Source organism: Mya arenaria, chromosome 14, assembly GCF_026914265.1.
Source record: "Mya arenaria isolate MELC-2E11 chromosome 14, ASM2691426v1".
NCBI classification, from domain to species: Eukaryota; Metazoa; Mollusca; class Bivalvia; order Myida; family Myidae; genus Mya; species Mya arenaria.
The window spans coordinates 51,680,117-51,698,571 of record NC_069135.1 but is presented as its reverse complement, the minus strand read 5'-3'; the positions used below and the strand labels follow the sequence as shown (position 1 = coordinate 51,698,571).

General features: G+C 35.6%; 1 protein-coding gene across 1 annotated transcript; it reads left to right on the top strand.

Moving 5' to 3' along the window:
- The first annotated feature begins 2,840 nt into the window (after nucleotides 1–2,840).
- LOC128217234 (leucine-rich repeat and guanylate kinase domain-containing protein-like) lies at nucleotides 2,841–18,455 on the top strand. Its single transcript, XM_052924214.1, has 16 exons — nucleotides 2,841–3,054; nucleotides 3,523–3,630; nucleotides 4,135–4,216; nucleotides 4,797–4,979; nucleotides 5,410–5,534; nucleotides 7,458–7,511; nucleotides 8,620–8,709; nucleotides 9,510–9,677; nucleotides 10,511–10,617; nucleotides 11,842–11,961; nucleotides 12,199–12,295; nucleotides 14,570–14,683; nucleotides 15,473–15,674; nucleotides 16,112–16,371; nucleotides 16,652–16,740; nucleotides 16,972–18,455. Exons 1-16 carry the CDS (start codon nucleotides 2,845–2,847, stop codon nucleotides 17,408–17,410), a joined length of 2,448 nt encoding a protein of 815 aa, XP_052780174.1. The 5' UTR covers nucleotides 2,841–2,844; the 3' UTR covers nucleotides 17,411–18,455.

The window sequence follows — 18,455 nt, the reverse complement described above, 5'->3', positions numbered from 1 at the left end:
ATATCTGACGGACGTAACCCATATAAATCATGACCATGAAACCGATATTAAACAGCAAATATTACAACTTGGTAAAACTTTCAGCCAGAGACTTACCTTGACAGAGAGTTTAAGTTGGTACTTTGTCGTATAAAAATGTGTACTTTAAAGCTGCACTCTTACAGATTCACCGTTCACAACTTTTTTATTTTTTGTCTTGGTATGGGCAAATTTTGGCGTAAATATCTGCAAACCAGTGATAAAAGACTGCTGACAAAGGATCAGATCGCAAATTTTCATATGTCCGTTCGAAAAGTAATGTTTTATGGCTAAAAGCGTTACTAACGGTTTAAGAAAAATGCATCAAACATCGATTTTTGAACTTAAATATAAAATTTTGCTATCTCTTTTTTTCTCTGCAGACTTATATGACTGCTGTCCATGCATTTTCGCATAAATTGGCTCGTTTCAAGACAAAAAAAGTTGTAAAAACGGTGAATCTGTGAGAGTGCAGCTTTAAGCTGCAATGAAAGCATTCTGATGTTAGCTTATGATGAATATGCTACCTGGTTGGTACTCAATATTCAACTCAAGTCAATCTTATGGTCATACATTATTGACTTCATTCACTGTATAGGTCCGTTATTTATATCGAGTAATCCGATTAGCTACATCGTTCTTAGATCCAATATTAAAAAACACCCCTGATGAATGTAAACAAAACAGGACATTCTCTCATTTTAAAAGAAAAGTGTGGATATATTGTAGCTTTCATTTAGTAAGATCGATCGAATTGATTTTCAATAAAGGAGTTTAATTAGTCGTAACTTCAGTTATCTTAAATACAGTCGAATCCCGATGGCTCGAACTCCTTGGGAACGGCGAAAATACCTCGAGCCTCGGAAAATTCGAGCCAAGCGGGAAAAATTACGTTCAGTGAAAATAGATCGGTTCTTAACAATCAATTCGAGCCAACGATGTATTCGAGCCAAGCATGAATTTTAAGTGTACCGATTTCTGACAGTGTAAAACGTCCATAGACCTCTGAGGTTGTGTTCGATAAAAAAAACGGCCGAGGAGTTCCGAATGGGGTTACACATTTATACATAATTTACCATCCTCCGCACTCCAGCGAATTCCTAACCTATATGATGTAGGTTATTAATACGCTGGGGTGCCGAGGATGATGGTCGCATATTGTTACCAGCTAAACCTTCATGTTTATTTGTGTACTGTTCCGCGTGTTTGTTAGCAGACGGTTGTTTCGTCCCGTAGTAAACTCGGCGATAAATATTATCAGAAGTTCAATTATCGCGTCAATACAACGATTGATTTCCCGCATTGACGCGAGAAAGGTAAGAAGGCCCACTGAAAGGCGGGGAGAGTGAGTCCATTGTTTGTCGCTAATTAGGCTTAATCAATGAGGATATTCTACGCCAACTATGTCTGCGTGCGCTTTTATTATAAAAATGTCAATCGACGGGGTCAAATCCGTTGAAAAGATAAGCACAATAAAGACCTCCAACGAAACGTTTATTTGTTTCGTGTCTTGTAAATGGCTCCATTGATGTTGCTTTCGATTTTATAATGGATGGGGTTTATCTGCGATATTAGCACACAAATTAACGAAACGTGGAGATAGAGATTGCAGTTTACAAAAGAATTTACAAATTTATGTTGCAATTAGTTTGTCAACATTGAACCACATAACAGGCTTATTGAAAATGAGAATTCATTTTAAAACAAGACATGTCACAGGAACGTGACAAATACACCCGCTTGGGTATTGTCGGACAGGAAGTTGTGAGACGTCTTTTATACATTTCGAGTAAAGTTTGAATGAAATCCCATGGTAACGAAGCTGAAGCTGAGACACAAAGTATTGCTATAGAATATATATCGGGCAACATTGACCTTCAGGTGTGACATTGACCTTGACCTTTGAGATAAGAGCATGACTTTGATGCGCGACATTTTTTGTCGCTATCCTCTGCAAATATCTGAAGTTTGACCTCAATCCCTTAAATAGTTACTTAGCTAAGACTGAGACATACAATCCATATTAACATTGAAGTGACCTTTGGGTGAGAGTACGAATTATTTCTATGAAATCCATACTGGCATCGAAATGTGACCTTGACCTTTTGGATATTAGCAAGAAGTGTATCTTTGAAATCCATATTTGCGCGGGGTGTTACATTGACCTTTGAGATAAGAGCATGATTTCGATGGACGACATGTCTTGCCATGATTCTATGCAAGTCTATATCGCTTAAATAAGTTCTAAGCTATGACTGAGAAACGAAGTATGTGAATACTATTTCTATGAAATCCATATTGACGTTGAATTGTGATATTGACCTTTGCTATGAAATCCAGATTAACCTCCAAGTGTACATTGACTTATGAAATGAGAGACCAAAATTATGCGCCACACACACACGCGCACGCACGCACGCACGCACGCACACACATACACACTCCCATTATGTGAAATTTGATGGAAATCCATTTATATTTACAAAGTTTTGACGGAGATACCAGGTATTGAAATAAGGTAAAACTGACCTTTAAAATTGACCTTGACCTTTGAATTGATATCATATCCCCTTCCCATTGTTCTCTACTTTTCTGTGAAATCCCATTAGTAAAAACAAAGTTACGGAAGAGACAAGCTGTTAACAGACGGATGGACGTTGTAGTTTAGTTGTTGTTTTCATTTCGCGTGCAAGAGTAAGAGTTATATCCAATGTTAAAGTATATGAGCTTTGGTATACAGATTTTGTCAATTTTGTGTTTCGTGTAACCGAATTGCGATTTCTACAAAACAATTTGTACACACGCACCGTATCTAAGCAAAACAAAATGGCGGACGATGGCCAATATTCGGAAAGTCCAGCTTTAGAAGACGGCTATGTTGTTGTCAATGGTGAAACTCACGTTTTGAATTACGATACAAACATTTTAAACCTTGAAGACAACAGAGATGCTACTCCTGGACAGGAAATCGAGGCTGACAATGACATTCCGACCACGACAGCCACCGACTCTGATGAAGAGGGAGATGATGTTGAGGTAAACAATACAATTCTAATCATTATTTAATTTTTCAATCGTGGTAAATCTGCTCAAAAGCTTCTGTCAGTCTGAAATCGAACTAGGTTACCCTGCTTGTGATCTACTAAATGATTTGAACAGCCCAAATAGCTTTTGCTCTCATTACTGTGACATTCACTGTTACTAAATGGAAATTGGTCACAGGTTGTTTTGGGATACTACTATGATTAGAGCACATTCATATGACAACAATAACGGTTACTAACCCATATCTTCCAACAAATGTCACAGACTCATTCATTTATACTATGGCTAGGAAATCAAATCATGTACCCGCTATATTCAAGTCACTTTCTTGCATTTGACATAAATGGCAGTGTTGTATGCATTTGTTCAATTAAACAGATATCTGTTATAAACAACTGTACATTGTAAAAATACCCATGTTACAACACATAATAAAACATGACTTTAATTGTTTTCCAGCTATCTCCCGGAGGAATCCTCGATGAAAACACTGTTGGGGTTGGACTGTCAAACCTTGGACGATCTGCCGATGGTACCAAACAAGTCTACCTTCACTGCACTATACCTGTAGGTTTGGTCATTATGGTTTAAATGAAATGGTGATAATATGGTTGAAATTCTCTAGTAATAATTATACATTCATTGTGTTGAGTTTATGGACTTTATTTTCAAAATGCTTTACTCTTTTCTATACATTTACATAAAATCTTATGTTTATTTTGCATAAAACGCTCACTGTTATGGCATCTTTGTTCTGAACATATTATATATATTTTGCATTACAGGGCTTTTTTCATAACCCCAAATTATTTATGTTTACAACTAGCTTTAATTGAATCTCAGCTCTGTTCGTTATATCAAGGCAATTTCAACAAGCCATATAATATAAAATCAAAAATTGTAGCCAGCCCAAAAATAATAATTCATGTGCAGGGCTTGTTGGCTTGAACTTATTTCGATCACTGGCAAAGAAATGGAAGTGTAATGACTAAAATATTTTTTCAAATTGTGCCAAAAATTTAAGTTCATCTCAGATTATATTTTTGTATAAATATTCAATTCTTTTCACAGGGCTACAGTTTGATTGACATTCAAGTGCTGGCAAACTTCACAGAACTACAAAAGGTTGAGATTCCTTACAATGAGATAACAGGTAAAAACTATCATTTAGTTTTAGCTCCAGTAAATTTTGTGCAAATATTCACCATAAAGGTTCGGTTTTTAGACTTCACAATCTACCTACCGGTACCTAGATAATTCTTTGGTTCTATTTAGACTTCAATTGGATCCTACCCTTGATATCTGAAAGACTTGGTTGATTAATATCAGGTGATAACTAATGGACAGAAATATTATGCAATTGTAGAACAAATTTATAAGCTTACATTCATCATAAATGTATTTTTTCAGTCTGAACAATAAAAGTTACAATAATTTGTTGATTACTGTTTTATTAATTAATGGCAGTGCTTTTCTCAACCTTAAATTTGGCCAATATCACTTCACCATTCGCAGTTTAGCATATTTTTCATCATTTTTTCTCCATTATTTAGTCAATGAACTATTGTTAATTCTTCCCTTTAATGTAGTTCAGCGTAGCAGTCACAGAAAACACTGTATAGTAATTGTTGTTTTTAATTGGGGCATGTACATTTTTCACAATTCAGTAAAGAAGACTTGTTAGATAAAAAAGAACACATATTTTTTTCAGTTTGATTGATTCATGATTTCAGACCTTTCTCCTCTGAGCGATCTACCATACCTGCTGATCCTAAATGCTTCCCACAACAAGCTGTCAACAGTGCTGGACTTCAAGCCTCCGAGAAACCTGAAGGAGGTTGACCTATCCTTCAACGAGATTGAGGTTATATCCGACCTCTCTGCCCATCACAGCCTCATGAAGCTGAATTTAGACAGTATCCTTAAAGGCTTTGCCAATTTATTTTTTACTAGAGGCAGGTTTTCAAGTGGATCCCATTATCTTTGGGGACATTTTTTATAAAAGATCTTGGTAGATTTTACTGGGTAGTCCTGAATTGAAATTAGCTTAGGGCCATAGTTTCATTATTTTGCTACATATTTGTGTGAATTGAACATTAGCCAAGATTGAAAAAGAACAGAGAGTTGAGGAAATAAAACAAATTGCTGATCCTTTATTTGAATGGCCTTGATACACTTGTGATTTGCAGTATTTCTTACAAGATTTAACAAAACATTTCAGCTGTACTTCTATAATTTAAACATATAAGTACACCATCAAATATTTCACATTTGAAAGTTAATAATGATGTTTTTTAATCATGTTGTTAACTTTTTTGTACAAATAATCCTTAACTCAATCTCCAGACAATCACATTTCCCAGATCACTGGCCTAGAGAAATGTTCTAGGTTGAAAGAACTGAGTTTGGCCCATAACAAGATTGGAAAGATGCAGGGTCTGAATGGACTGCCTATTCAGTATTTGAACTTGGTAAGAATTATGAATAGTTGTACCGGTAGTTTTATCCAGGATCTGATAGGGCTGCCTATTCAGTATTTGAACTTGGTAAGAATTATGAATAGTTGTACCGGTAGTTTTATCCAGGATCTGATAGGGCTGCCTATTCAGTATTTGAACTTGGTAAGAATTATGAATAGTTGTACGGGTAGTTTTATCCAGGGTCTGATAGGGCTGCCTATTCAGTATTTGAACTTGGTAAGAATTATGAATAGTTGTACCGGTAGTTTTATCCAGGATCTGATAGGGCTGCCTATTTAGTATTTGAACTTGGTAAGAATTATGAATAGTTGTACGGGTAGTTTTATCCAGGGTCTGAATGGGCTGCCTACTCAGTATTTGAACTTGGTAAGAATTATGAATAGTTGTACCGGTAGTTTTATCCAGGGTCTGATAGGGCTGCCTATTCAGTATTTGAACTTGGTAAGAATTATGAATAGTTGTACGGGTAGTTTTATCCAGGGTCTGAATGGGCTGCCTACTCAGTATTTGAACTTGGTAAGAATTATGAATAGTTGTACCGGTAGTTTTATCCAGGGTCTGATAGGGCTGCCTATTCAGTATTTGAACTTGGTAAGAATTATGAATAGTTGTACGGGTAGTTTTATCCAGGGTCTGAATGGGCTGCCTACTCAGTATTTGAACTTGGTAAGAATTATGAATAGTTGTACGGGTAGTTTTATCCAGGATCTGATAGGGCTGCCTATTCAGTATTTGAACTTGGTAAGAATTATGAATAGTTGTACCGGTAGTTTTATCCAGGGTCTGATAGGGCTGCCTATTCAGTATTTGAACTTGGTAAGAATTATGAATAGTTGTACCGGTAGTTTTATCCAGGGTCTGAATGGACTGCCTGTTAAGTATTTAATTTTGAAAAGAATTATGAATAGTTGTAGTTTATCCAGGGAGTAAATGGATTGCCTATGCATGATTTGAACTTGGTAACACGTATGACTAGTTGTAGTTTTATCCAGGGTATAAATGGACTGCCTGTTCAGTATTTGAATTTGAAAAGAATTATGAATAGTTGTAGTTTATCCAGGGTGTAGATGGACTGCCTATGCAGTATTTAAAATTGGTAAGAATAATGAATAAAAGAGTCATACTGGTAGTTTTTGGAACCAGCAATCCGTTCAGTAGGGTGAACGTTTACCAAATGTTACCAAACTGTTTTCAGCAAGCTGGGAACCAAACAGCAAACGTTCGCAGCAAACATGTTTTTTGAACGCATCTCTGGTATTGAATATATTCTGACACTTGTACTGCCTCGCTATGGAGCTAGCTTTTATAGCGACTTGGTAGAGTGTCCTTCTACAGAGGGAGGGGTAGTGGGTTTGCACAAAGCATATGTGTGATGTCAGTGGTCGAAACTAACACAAGCTCGCAAGCCCTGCATTGGTAAAATGCCTGCCGGGCTTGCTTAAATTCTGAATTCTAAATTGCTTTTTTATATCTTTTGTGCCAAGCAATAATATAATAATTTGGGCTTGATAATCCAAAAGTCTAATTTTAATGACTGTGTAGTATGTCAGATTTGAGCCTAACGTTATTGACTTTCTTAGAATGATAGCTTCAAGGTCAAGCAAACTGATTTTAATCTCTGTATTTCGAGTACAAATTTCGAAACAAGCCCAAAAGTATCTTTTGTAAACAATACACCACATTCTCGCATAACATCGTGCCAATGTTACCGTATGTTAAATTACTTGTTTCAATGAAATGAAATTTCATAAGTTTAGACTTAACTATCTTTCTATTTTATGTTGTGACGTTTTGAATTTGCAATGAAATGCAATTGCAAATGTTAATAAAAATAAAACTCATGCAAAATTTAAGCTATCTAAAATCAGTCCTTTCCAATTTTGTGATGATTTTGTTCCCTATTTCGTATTTCAGTGTCACAACAAGTTGACCATGATCGAAAACCTGGAAACACTGAGAAATATCAAAGTAAGTAATTTCTATCAACACTAGTTATCGATGGCACCGAATGAAAAACCAACTGGTACTTTTCAGGAGAGACAAAAAACTAGAAAACTAAAAATCCCGAACCTGCTCTTATTAGCACAATGTTGAGGGTTAGTGCAAAACTGATGTAACTCCATCATTATTATATGGAATTGATGCTATCTTACACTAAGCCTGCAAGTACGGGGATTTAATTTATCCAATGCATTTACCGCCTTTTATCACATGGTGTGTTTTTTGCTTTCTGATTGGCTATCATAATGGGTGTTTTCTCAAAAGAAGCGGGAAAATTTGCATATTTAAGAAAGTTAAAAAAAAGAAATGTGCTAAAACGCATATACTGGTTTTTCATTCTGTTCCATCATTATGCTTTGGATTAAACCATACTGATTATCATTAGGATTAAAGATATTGACATATTCCATAATTTGGACTGCATGTGGTTGATTTAAACTTCTAAGATTTAAGGCAATACATCTATCATTTAAAAATCCAAAATTGCTACTGGTCAAGTTTTAATTTTATTTTATAAAATGTTAAGTTTGAAAGCATAATGTTGAAATCCATGCAAACAATAATCTATATATACGTTAAACATAGAAATAATCTTAATGTTAATATCTAAAATGCACTTACCATATACATCTTTGCATCCTAATAATGGATGGCACACCTTAACGAAATTTCCTATTTCATGATTGTTCCTCTTGGAAATAAGTGCAGTAATTTTTATGACCTGATTATTATTGGCATTTCAGTTGACAGTGCCATGCATAAACTTTGACCTTGAACTTAACTCAAACAATCCAGGATTGACATGAAACTTAGTACACTTGTTACCAAAATTATTATTTGCTACCAAGACCTATCAATCTGCATAAAAACTAAATATTTCCCTTTATAGCCATTTGAAAAATTGGATGAAAAAAATAAAAAAAATAATCCATTCTCTTTGTATATCATGGTACATGTGAAATATTTTTAGAGGATCGACTTTTCCGGGAACAAAATTTTAAATATTTGAAGAAAATAAATGATTTAAAAGAATCCAATCTCTTTGTATATCATGGTACATGTATATGTTTTTCAGAGGATCAACTTTTCCGGGAACAAAATCCGTAGTTTGAAGGGGCTTCAGAACCATGACCTGCTTGAAAGTCTCGACCTGGAAGATAATGAGGTATAAAGAAATATACGCTCATATATTAAAACCATGATCAAGATTGAACAATCAGGAACATTTTAGTTTGTGTTATGTTTTTATGCTTTTAACATCACATCCATGAAAATAGAACAATACACCAAAAAAGATAAACAGGACATGAAACACTTCGCAAAGGTTGTTCTTGGTCTTTGAAAAAATATCAAATTACCAAAAAAAGGAGTATGTTTGTCTGTTACAGTGGTCAGTTTAAAATGAACTACTACAAGCAAAAATAGGTCTTGTAGTGAAAATTTGAAATCTCGTATTAAAGCTGCACTCTCACAGATATACCATTTTTACAACTTTTTTATTTTTTGTCTTGGAAAGAGCAAATTTTTGCATATACCGGTATATCTGCACACCAATGATATATGATTGCTGACAAAAAATCAGATCATAGATTTTCAACTTTCTGTTTCAAAAATTAATGTTTTATGGCTTAAACCATTACTAATGGTTTAAGAAAAATGCATAAAACATCAATTTTTAAACTTAAATATAAAAATCTGTGATCTAATTTTTTGTCAGCATTCTTATATACCGGTATTTGGTTGCCATGGATTATTGCAAAAATTGGCTTGTTCCAAGACAAAAAATAAAAAAGTTGTCAAAACGTTCAATCTGTGAGAGTGCTGCTTTAAATATGTCTACGCATTTTTTTTATAGATAACCTTTAAAGTATCCATGACCTTTAAAGTACTCATGTCCTTAAAAGTTCCAATGACCTTGAAATTATCCATGACATTAAAAGTACTCGTGACCTCTTTTCCCAACAGGTGATTGATATCTCTGAGATCAAGTTCATCAAGGAAATGCCGATGCTGCGCCAGTTGAATCTCCTCCGTAACCCAATCCAGGAACTGCCAGACTATCGACTGTCAATTCTCTTCCAAATTCAGCGCCTTACTGAACTGGACAGGCATAAAGTGGAAGTTGATGAGAAGGTAGGATGTCAAGATAAGCTTAGATTAGCTAAGATAAGCTAAGATAAGATAAAATGAGAAACCGAATCATTGGAGGTGTCCAATGATCCAAGTGGCCAAAGCAGTTATTGCATCTTGTCGAGATCATTTTGTTAGAAGCTTTTCAATTGGATAATGTAACCATGTGTTTTCGAGTGGTCTAGTGGTATAGGTATCAGTCCCCCTCTCATCCAAGAGGTTGTGGGTTCGATCCCCACCAGGAATGTTCTTTCTCATGGCCTCTCAAAATGGACACCTGAATTCTGGTTTCTTCCCAAGAAATGGACTCATGAGTGATTCTATAAGCTATCAGCTTTAGTCACAATCGAGCTAAAGAAATTAGTAAAAACCAACGTGTTTATATTTATAAACAAAAAATAAAATCCTAATAATGGTCAACTGAAAGTTATTCTAACTTATAATAAGTCACTCTTGTTGGCACGATGTTGGGCGTGAATGTGGTCTTGTGTGGGGGAAACCAAAGTGTCCGGAGAAAACCCACTTGTCAGGCTTGGTGACCACTAACCAAACTCACATGTGCCCTGGCTTGGAATGGAACCCGGGTCGCATTGGTGAGAAGCGAGTGCGCTTACCACTGCTCTAACCGGACGACCAGTTTGTTTGATTGACAACTGGCGACAGGTCAATTATCATGAGAAGCAAGACTTTCACCTGTGACTCTGATTTCCAATTTGATCACATTACCTTTTCATTTAAAAACTGGCTATAAATGTTGTGATAAGATATTCAACATTATTAACGTGGTCTAAGCATGTTTTCACTGATATTTAACCATCTCTAATTGTGTGTCCCAGGTATCATCGATGAACATGTTCAACCCCCCACCGGAGGTAATCGCGGCCAGGGACCACATTATGCACGTTGTCTACTCATTCCTCCAGCCAAGCAGAGTCTGGGACAGGTATATTGATTCGGATTTTGATATAACACATCTTTTTAGCAGTTAGGGCTATTTCAGTAAAACATAACCCATGGGGGGAAGGCAATTATTTAAAAAGTATAAGGGTGGGTGTCTGTTTTCGCTAATTTGGACCCCGCAAGGGTAAATTTGCTTCTGTAAGGGGGTGGTATATCTAAAAGTGCCTTCCCCCCTGGGGGTTATATGTTTAAATGGAATAGCCCTTATATCAATTTAACAACAAATTTTCTTTAAAGTCATTTTTTAAATCTTTCAGGGTTTCAGATATTCATTAACCAGGTTTAAAGGGACTGCTCATCGTTTGTAAAATGCACTTTTTTATTATGAAATTTGGTAAATCATTAGTAGAGTTAAAACTAAGATTCTGACAGCTGGAACACTTCAGCAAATGTTGATATTTGCTCAAATTTCATCTTTGAAGACTATAATTTTATTAGTGTTACTAACGGCTTTCAGCAATTTCGTTGTCAGGTGATTGGTTGATTGACGTTATCATGTGATTGGTTGATTGACGTTGTCAGGTGATTGGTTGATTGACGTTATCATGTGACTTTACTAATGTATCGCTATAAGGTAAAAATATCCATCTCCGTTGTATATGTCCTTGAACTTGCTTAAGGTTGACAGTGGAAAGCATCAATAATATAATGAGTGTGAAATTCCATGAAGCACCATGATTACATAGTCCAAAAATTATGGTAATTTGAGTGTGTTTCTGTATTTATTCTTATATTAAAATGCAGATATTGCGCAAATTTTTGCCGCGTAAAAATCTCCTGGTGTAATATCAAAATCCCCTGGAATTCAGACCAAAATCCCCTGGAAAGCCTCTCAGAAACATGGCATGTATTCCCCTAACCTAAAAGAGACGGAGTATTTTAGATCTGGGGTTTTAAAAGGATATTTGTTGTCAAACTGTTGTTTTTTTCTGGCTTAGCTGATAATATAATCCATTATTTCAGCATGCTTCCAGGCATAGAGACACATCCACTAACATAGTATCTTAGGTCTGGCATTTTAAAAGGGCAAGGCTGTCAAACTAGGTTTTTTCTGGCTTACTTAATAACATAATCCATTATTTCAGCACGCTACCAAGCATAAAGACACATCCACTAACATAGTATCTTAGGTCTGGCATTTTAAAAGGGCAAGGCTGCCAAACTAGGTTTCTTCTGGCTTACTTAATAACATAATCCATTATTTCAGCACGCTACCAAGCATAGAGACGCCCTACCCCATGCTGGTTTTGGTCGGACCACAAGGATCTGGAAAGAAAGACCTTGCCATGAAACTTGTCGAGGAGTTCTCAGACTATTTTGGATACGGGTAAGTAAGTGGGATGAAAAGTTAAAGCTGTACTCTCAAAGATGGACTTTTTTAGTTTGTGTCTAAGAATGAGCCATTTTAATGTCTGGGAACCAGTGATATTAAACTGCTGAAAAAGGATCAGATTGCAATTTATCATATTTATGTTCTGAATAAAACATTTTTGTAATGCTTTGAGCCACAATTTTTCTCATTCCTGTCACAGCTTTTGTATCAGATGTGTTGTTTGTTTTGCAGTATTTCTCACACTACTCGCAAGCCCCATAAGGAAGAAACAGCTGGGAAGGACTACCACTTTGTCACTGAGGAGAAGTTTGAAATGGACATCAAAACAGTAAGTACCCACAGGTCTGACTATCGAACCCTCCGACTATCGAACCCATCCCCCTAGCAAATATATGATATTATTCACAATCTGGAGAAAAAAAATCCCAATCAAAAGTATAAAAATATATATTTTTTTTTTTTTTTTTTTTTTTTTTATGAAAGTCTTTTTACCTGTAATGGATCTTTAACATCCTAATGAATTGTGTGATGTTAAGGTTGGGGATTATTGAATTCAGAGATCAGAATGCAATATTTACTATCATGATTTGATATTGCAATAGATATTTAAACTCACACAGTTGGATATTTCAGCCATTTCAGGTCTTTTGAAAGGGAAAAGAAACTATATTAATTTTTCAAATAATATTCTCATTTGCAGGAGACAGAAAAGCTTGCTCTTCTAATTTAAAAAATTACCAGCAATTTTAGCGATTATTTTTTTCTCAAAAAGGCATTTCGTGATTCAAGTGTTCCCAAATTGTCTAGGGTCAAATATTGTTGTTCTTAAAGCTGCACTCGTACAGATTTACCATTTTTAAAACTTTTTATTTTTTGTCTTGGAAAGAGCAATCTTTTGCGTAAATATCTGCAACCCAATGATGTAAGATTGTTGACAAAAAAACAGACCGTAGATTTTCAGATTTCCATTCGAAAATTAATGTTTTATAGCTTGAACCCTTACTAACGGTTTAAGAAAAATGCATAAAATTTCAATTTTTTTAACTTAAAATATAAAAATCTGCGATCTAATTTTTTTGTCAGCAGTCTTAATTAACTGGTTTCCATAGATTGTCGTAAAAATTGGCTCGTTCCAAGACAAAAAATAAAAAAGTTGTCAAAACGTTCAATCTGTGAGAGTGCAGCTTTAAGGTGCTAGTATTAAATATTGCAAAAGATCAAAAGCAACATTGTCTGTTAAGATGCTCTGAATGATTGAAATCATTGGCGTACATATTTCCATCTCTCAAAATGTAATGACAAGTGTCTAAGATATTATCTCATGTTGTATGTGAACTAAATTACAGCTGATGCTGATTATCGTTATAGTGTCTAGTTCATAAAACTGGCATATCATTTTCTACAGTCGAAGCTCATTAGCTCAAACTCCCAGGGACCGGCGAAAATACGTTGAGCCTCGAAAAATTTGAGCCAAGTGGAAATGCTTACCTCAGTATAAAGAAGTCGGTCCTTTACAACCAGTTCAAGCCAAAAAGGAATTGGAGCCAAGCGAGTTCAAGCCAACAGGGTTCAACTGTTTATGAAACACTCAACTAATGTCAGTTTATCCAGGCCCCAATTTCTCGAAACTTCTTAAGTCTCTTATAGCAGGATTAAGCTAAACCAATTATTTTTGTCTTTCAATATTTTGCGTTTTGTATACTCCTTTAACTGGTTTAATACTTAATATAGGAATTATCGTTACGATTATAAAGATAAATCATTTTTCATTTATACAAATTCAGTATAAATATATATTTTGGCTAATTGAAATAAGCAACTTAAGCCTGTTAAGCTTAAGAAGTTTCGAGAAATTGGGGCCAGACGTACCAATGCAATTGGTTCAGTCTCCAGATTATAGAGTCAATTGAATCAGTGTCAGGGGAGGGGCTAGAGTTACTGTCTTTCAGAGCCAGTTTATTTCGACTTACTGAGTACAATGTTCAGAGATACAGCCTTCAGATGCTGTCAATTGAACCTGAGTTGCCAGAGAAGGGTCAAAGTGACCTCTTATGTCCAGTTTCTATCTTTCAGGGTCATTTTATCCAGACTTACCAAGTGTCATTATGCCAGGAAGGTTTTAAAATGACCACTGATGTCCAGTTTCTATCTTTCAGGGTCATTTTATCCAGACTTACCAAGTGTCATTATGCCAGGAAGGTTTTAAAATGACCACTGATGTCCAGTTTCTATCTTTCAGGGTCATTTTATCCAGACTTACCAATACAACTGTCAATGGTAAGGCCTTCAGATGGAGTAAATAGAACCAGATGCCAGGAAGGTTTTAAAGTGACCACTGATGTCCAGTTTCTGTCTTTTAGGGTCAGTTTATCCAGACATACCAATACAACGGTCAATGGTACGGCCTTCAGATGGAGTAAATAGAACCAGATGCCAGGAAGGTTTTAAAGTGACCACTGATGTCCAGTTTCTGTCTTTCAGGGTCATTTTATCCAGACTTACCAATACAACTGTCAATGGTAAGGCCTTCAGATGGAGTAAATAGAACCAGATGCCAGGAAGGTTTTAAAGTGACCACTGATGTCCAGTTTCTGTCTTTTAGGGTCAGTTTATCCAGACATACCAATACAACGGTCAATGGTACGGCCTTCAGATGGAGTCCATTGAATCAGTCGCAAGAGAGGGGCTTGCTTGTGTCGTTCATATGGAACTGGAGGTAGGCATTTAGTTTTGTCAAAGCATGGATAACACATTGGGATCACTTCGTCTCGCAGCAATGGCCGCATTGTCTGCATGTTACTTCCATTTCAAATCAATAACTTTTAAACGACTTGTTTTTGTAGATACTCACAATTGATATTGGTGTCTCAGTAGGTCAAAGATCAAGGTCATAGTGACCTTAAGTAGAAAAATGAGGAGCACAGTACATTCAGTTGTACTTTGATACAGAGAAATGACTTAAATTACTTAAATGATAAACATTCATTGTACTTAGCATGTGAATGAATATAAAAATAGTATACTGGTACTGATAAGACATTGACAAAATAATCGTACAGAATTTGGAGCTATGCAATCATGAAATCAATGTAACGATATAGAAATGTTGTCTTAATTTACGTCTGGCGCAATTGTACCAAACATTTGATTGTTCAGAATTTTAAGCACCCTTAAAATGATAACAGTGTATTGAACCTTTTAAACCCTAAGCCTAGTTTAGAGTAGAACTGAATCATAATTTCTTGTTCTTAATTTTATCTCTTATTTCTACTTAACACGTTCAAGATGAATACACAAAACGCAAATCCCAGTTCCATGGAGTCTGGCCTCTGTTCTGCCTGATCTATGGTTGCTAGATGAATTAATCCCCTTGAAATGGTGGGACACTTTGTTGCCTCCCTTTGTTTAAAGTGCACATGCCCATATTACAATGAATCGCACCATTAACCACAATGCATTGCTTCAATATCACGAAAATGTTTAAACAACGATTACTTATTTCTAGGGTGTGCTAACGCTGAAAAACACCTACTTTGAGCCTCGATACGTTCTTGTAATGCCGCTGTCAGATGAATGCCATGAACAAAAGCTGCAGGATCGTGGAATCTACTCACAGAAACAGATTGAGTACACATTGTCGAGGGCCGATATGTACAAGACCTACAACCAAAATCACCCAGGCTTCTTCGATATGATGATCAACAGTGGTAAGTTATAAAAACCAATACATACTACAGTTATCTCTTTAAGACTGTTTTAACACTTTCTATTTCCGGATAAGGTTACTTACTTTGTTAAAGTACTTCAATATGTTTTCTGTGGCAAACCTTCTTTAGTGGTTGCAAGGCAATGGGAATTGATACTTCTCTATTTTTTGTTCACATCAATTCAAGCTCTTCTGATCTGGACAAAATCCTTCATCATTTTGTGAATAGATTAAAGTCAGGAGGGCTCTGATGATATTTGGTGAATAAGTATATTGATGTATAGAATGCGTAGAATTTGAGCAGTTTAGGATTTTTCAGAAATGTACCTTTTCTAGAAGTTTATTACAGTATATTTTAATTGAATTTAGGTATCAATAGTATTTAAAAAAATATAAAATGTTGTTTTTTTATTTTACCCATTCATCACTTTCTCACAGATGATATCCAGGAGGCCTACAAGCGGCTTCGCAGACTGGTTATGGATTATCTCGGAATCGGCCTTTCGTCTCCGCAGGGTTCTGATGATGGCGAACAACCAACCGACGCAATGACACGACCAGATACCGACCAGAACCTGACAACTCAGCTTGGGACGCGTACATGGTCCAGACCAACGGGCACTGATATGATGACATCACAGCCTTTCCCGCGAAGTCTCGGGGATCAGACCCCAACAGTGTCTGGTCGAGGCATTGTTGTACGTTTAATTTTATTTTATAATATATCTTTTTAAAAGTCTTCTTGGAAGTACTCTAAATCTGCTTATATATAAACAGGTACTTATTGGGCACTTGGGTCAAGCAATTTTCAATAAATTTTATCACACATTTGGAAAAATTTGACAGGAGCTTTTAATTAGTGTCTTGCCCTCAAAATTAGAAAAGAATATCAAATTATTTTGGCCCGATTGACAAACATTCATTTTAAGTACATTATGAAAATTAATCAACCTAATTTTTTCAAATTCAACCCCTCAGGAGGAAGAGTCCTTACGTCGACGTCAGAGTGCGGCCAAAGAAGCTGTTGTCGGAGCTAACCCCCCGCTCATGGAACAACTTCTTACAAGGTATTATTTTTCCTTTCGTTGGTTCTTTATGACTTTATAATAGATATAACTTTTTTATGAAAATCATATCAACTCTTTTAATTAAAGATGCTATATGTTTATCCTATATTTGTGTCTTATGATTTATATCAGTAGTCGAAATTGGCACAAGCCTGTTTTGCAAGCCCTGCACTTTTCAATTGCTCCCCCGTTTTTTTAATGTGGGATTTTGAATTTCTGTTTATTTTTCAGTTACCCAAAGACGGCCCCACAGAGCGTCGAAGGTCAGATGGGTCTTGGAATCAGCGAAACAACTATGACTGATCGTTTATCACTTTCCGCCCCTGCAGTTAATAAACCTTTGAGGCCGGGCTCGTCTGATTCCAGCGAAAATCGATCGGGGGCAAGTTCCAGTCTCACAGGGTTAACATCAGCGAGTGACATTCAGCGGGGCGGATCTCCGGAAATGGCACAGACTGGAGATGGTGCCCAACAAAATATCAACAAAGGTCCGCCATTACCAACTGAGATGGTCAATCCACTAGAATTGATGAGCGAAACTGGAAATGAACCGAAACCTCCCTCAGGCCCGAGACCCGGGTCACAAGGGTCGAGACATCGACCAGGATCATCAAAACATAAAATTTTACCTCCTATTTCACCTAAAAATAGGCCGGTGGAACTAAATTAGATAATAATTTTAATGCATTGATAACTTCGGTTTAAAGACACCTGTTAAGAGACTCGCTATTAAAGAGCATTTGTAAATATTGTCGGGGAAATTAAAAATAAAATCTTACAGGTTATACGAAAAGGCATAAAAAAGAAGAAAATCAAACTTTTCAACCCTTGTTTTTTAACTGGACCTTATTTTTTTTATTGCTAACCAGCAGACAAATATTTTCTAACATTTTCTTATTTTTCTCCGGAAGGGATCATTTTTCAGAGTTACCTACATGTAGGTATTACTTTTGATGGTAAAATTGAAAACGAAGAAATTATTTTTTTACGCCCAACACTTTACCTGAAAAATGTACAATAAATTGAGGTTGTAAAAATAACTGCTGAAACATACCAGGTAATTGAAGTATTATGATCCATATACGGTATAAAAATGTTGACTGCTTTATTATGCCAAATGAAAAAAATGTAAAAGTATTAATACATTAAAAGCAATTATATTGTTTAATAGATTACTGTTAAAGGGACTACACACCAGATGGTCGCAAAATTGGCAAATTCAGTATTTCCTTAAAACAAGCCATGATTTGTCAATATGAGCTAGTATGATGCTGATAATACATCATTTAACATGTTTAAAAGAATATTTTGTCGCTGTCTTAGCTGAGTTTACCGATTTAAAAATAGCAGATAATGGTTTCCCAATTTATAGTGTTTATATTAAGCAGGTGAAAGTCACGTGATTAGTACAAATACATATCCCGACGCTATTTATAAATTTACTTGAAGTAAAATTCGAATTGGAAAAATATGCAAAATGTGATACATCAGTAAGTAAGATTCAATGTGATGTAAACACCGATAACAATTTTATGTAAGTTTTTTTTTATTTGCAATGGGAACATCTGGTGTCTAGTCCCTTTAAATTCTTGCATCTGCTTTTTGGTTGCATGGGTGACTGTGATATTCATAGAACTGTATTGTTTTTCTATCTACCTGTATATTAATTATGTTATGTGAAATTTGTTGCATTTTAATAAACAAACTTTTCAATA